The 2,481-nt window shown below is 43.3% G+C and overlaps 1 protein-coding gene across 1 annotated transcript in view; it reads left to right on the top strand.

Annotated features, from left to right (window-relative positions):
* The window catches only part of nosip (nitric oxide synthase interacting protein), an 18,776-nt gene that overhangs the window by 9,668 nt on the left and 6,627 nt on the right, over positions 1-2,481 (top strand). The window contains exons 5-6 of the mRNA XM_015403931.1: positions 2,030-2,165; positions 2,261-2,400. Of these exons, the coding sequence (XP_015259417.1) occupies positions 2,030-2,165; positions 2,261-2,400 (276 nt within the window). The remainder of the gene's footprint in view (positions 1-2,029; positions 2,166-2,260; positions 2,401-2,481) is intronic.

Below are 2,481 nucleotides of genomic sequence, written 5' to 3'. Positions count from 1 at the left end.
TGGTTAACATCAAGCCCCTTTTAATGTATGTCTGTGTAAGGCGGCACAGGTTTACAGGTTCTTTGTATTGTAACAAATCTAAAACGAATAAAAATAATAATAAAAATAATGTGAGCATATAATGTGAAAATCTAGGGGAAAATGTGAATGAGGATGTTTGTGGACTAGGATTTTAAATCATAATTGTAAAACAATAAGAACATTAAAAACAGTAAATAAACAAAATTCTGATAAGTTGAGTGATAACTGAGAGGAAAAGACGCGAGAAAATAAAAATAAAAACACAACGGATGAAATGCTCCTGTTCCTTTTAGGCTCCAAAATTATTGATAATTTTAATGATAAACGCTAAAGATGAGCCATTTTTTTAGCAGATGCATCATGATGACAGATACGTTTTTAAACACAGTTTAGTGAGTCAGTCACCTCCTGTATCGGTCACATGACTTTCTGGAAACGCCATCGGACCGATACAGTGTTTAGCTCTATGGGCTTCATGCATGCACCGATGCATCAGTGTTACTGGACCCGTCACTACTTTCAGCAGTTCCATAGTGTCAGTATGACCAGCATCATTTATGCTGATGTCCATCCCAGTAATCACATCCATGAGGCTGAAGTCTGTCTGGATTCAGCACAGCAGTCTTTCCTACCCTGGATGGTGTTCCTGGTATGGACAGGAGGTAGGAGTTATTCGGATCCAGTCTTGGGTGGGTTTAGTTCCGGGTTATCATTCGGGTCCCTTTCCAAGGAGGTACTTCCTGGCGCCATGCTGTACGCGGCTTCTTGATGATGCAGGCTGTAAATGGCTCTCTATACAAAGGTTGTGGCTTTTTGAGGCTCCAACAGAACTGAGGGATTCATTCCTGTTCATGAGGTGGAAAGACAAAAACATTTTTTGTTTTTTGCCTTAGGAATATTCCCACTTCTATGAAATCTTTAAAAATCTTTTTGCTGCTAGAAAAAAAGGAGCAGCACGACAGCAGAGAAGAGTAACAAGCTTTATGCTACATTCAGACGGCACGCAGAAGAAGCAGCAAAAACTGCTTCATTTTTTTATGCTTGTACAAGTTTAGCTCTGAGGTTTAGTTCTAGATGCGCGGTGAAAAAGTGGGTCTGATGCGTGTTGGGTGGAGCTACCCTATCCTTCCACCTCTTCCTGCATACATCCTCTGAATAAACAGTTATTGAGCAGCGTAAAATTAGCAGTAGAGTGACAGTGAATGTTTGATTCAATTCAGTTTATTTCTATAGGGCCAATTCCCAACACGTCATCTCAAGACACAGTTCACCAGATCATGAAGTCACACTGATTAACAGTCTTCTGTCCAAGGAAAACCAGTGCATTGACTTGACTCATTGAATAAGCATGCTTGTAGCGACAGTGGAGAGGAAAAACTCCCTTTGAACAGGAAGTTTACCATCGTAAAGCCCTGGATAACTGACCAGAGTGTCTGATTTCCTCGCTAATCCTCCTCCAGGCAAAGTCCTTTCTGCTCCTGTTTCTATGCTGATAACAGGATTGGTCATAAATAACTGCATGAGAGCAAACAGCCATGATCAATTTCTCTTCCATGCTTGATGAATTCCCGGGTTTTCTACGTCTTTCCCTCCCATCTGAAAACACAGCAGCACCATGAGGCGAAGCTTCTCTCTGATTGGTTGATGTGGCGCATCGAGCAGCAGTAGTTAAACTTTTCCAACTCCAGCAGCTGCTGCTTCTGAAGCGTGTCATGCATGTCAGATGATCAGAAGCTCACAAGGCGCTGCTCCTGCTGCTCAAAACGTGCTGCGGGAGCTTTTCTGTGCCAGGATGCACGTCAACCGTTGACTTTGCATGGAAACGAGCTGCTTCTGCTGCGTGCGGTCTGAACGTAGCTTTAGATAGAAAACCTACATGTTTCCCCACCTTTTGTAAAACAGCTTTTATTGTTAATTTTCAGTCTGTAATTTCAAAATGAGTTTCAGTTGACCAGATGAAATAAATAATGTTTAATTTGCTGCTAAATGTTGCCTCTGTCTCCTGCAGGCTTATGAGAAGCAGAAACAAGCACTGAAGAGCAACAACCAGCTGGAGTCTAAATCGGAGGAGCGGCAGAGGGTGGAGAGGTTTAAAAGCAGCGAGAACAGCATCGTGTCCAAACCCATTAACCCTTTCACCTCCGGTGCGTCACGCTGCTTCGCTACATGGAACACAGGCAGCGTTTCTAGTGTCCTTTGCACAGGAAAGTCTGATTTGTTTTTGTTTGTGTGTTTTCAGGGCAGAAGAAAGACGGCGAGGCGAGCGGCTCAGGAGAGCCGTCCTCTGCTGCTCCGGCCTCCACGTCCGGCCAGAGCCTCCCCAGTTTCTGGATCCCCTCCCTGACACCAGAGGCTAAACCAACTCTCCTCAAAAAACCAGTCAGTCATTTTTTTTTTCTTTCTTTGTTTTCATTTTTTTCTTCTGTACCATGTGGCTAAACCAGCCTGATCATGTGTTGC

This window comes from Cyprinodon variegatus, unplaced genomic scaffold, assembly GCF_000732505.1.
Source record: "Cyprinodon variegatus isolate N-32 unplaced genomic scaffold, C_variegatus-1.0 Scaffold1596, whole genome shotgun sequence".
Classification (NCBI taxonomy): Eukaryota; Metazoa; Chordata; class Actinopteri; order Cyprinodontiformes; family Cyprinodontidae; genus Cyprinodon; species Cyprinodon variegatus.
This window is presented reverse-complemented; position numbering and strand designations above follow the sequence as displayed.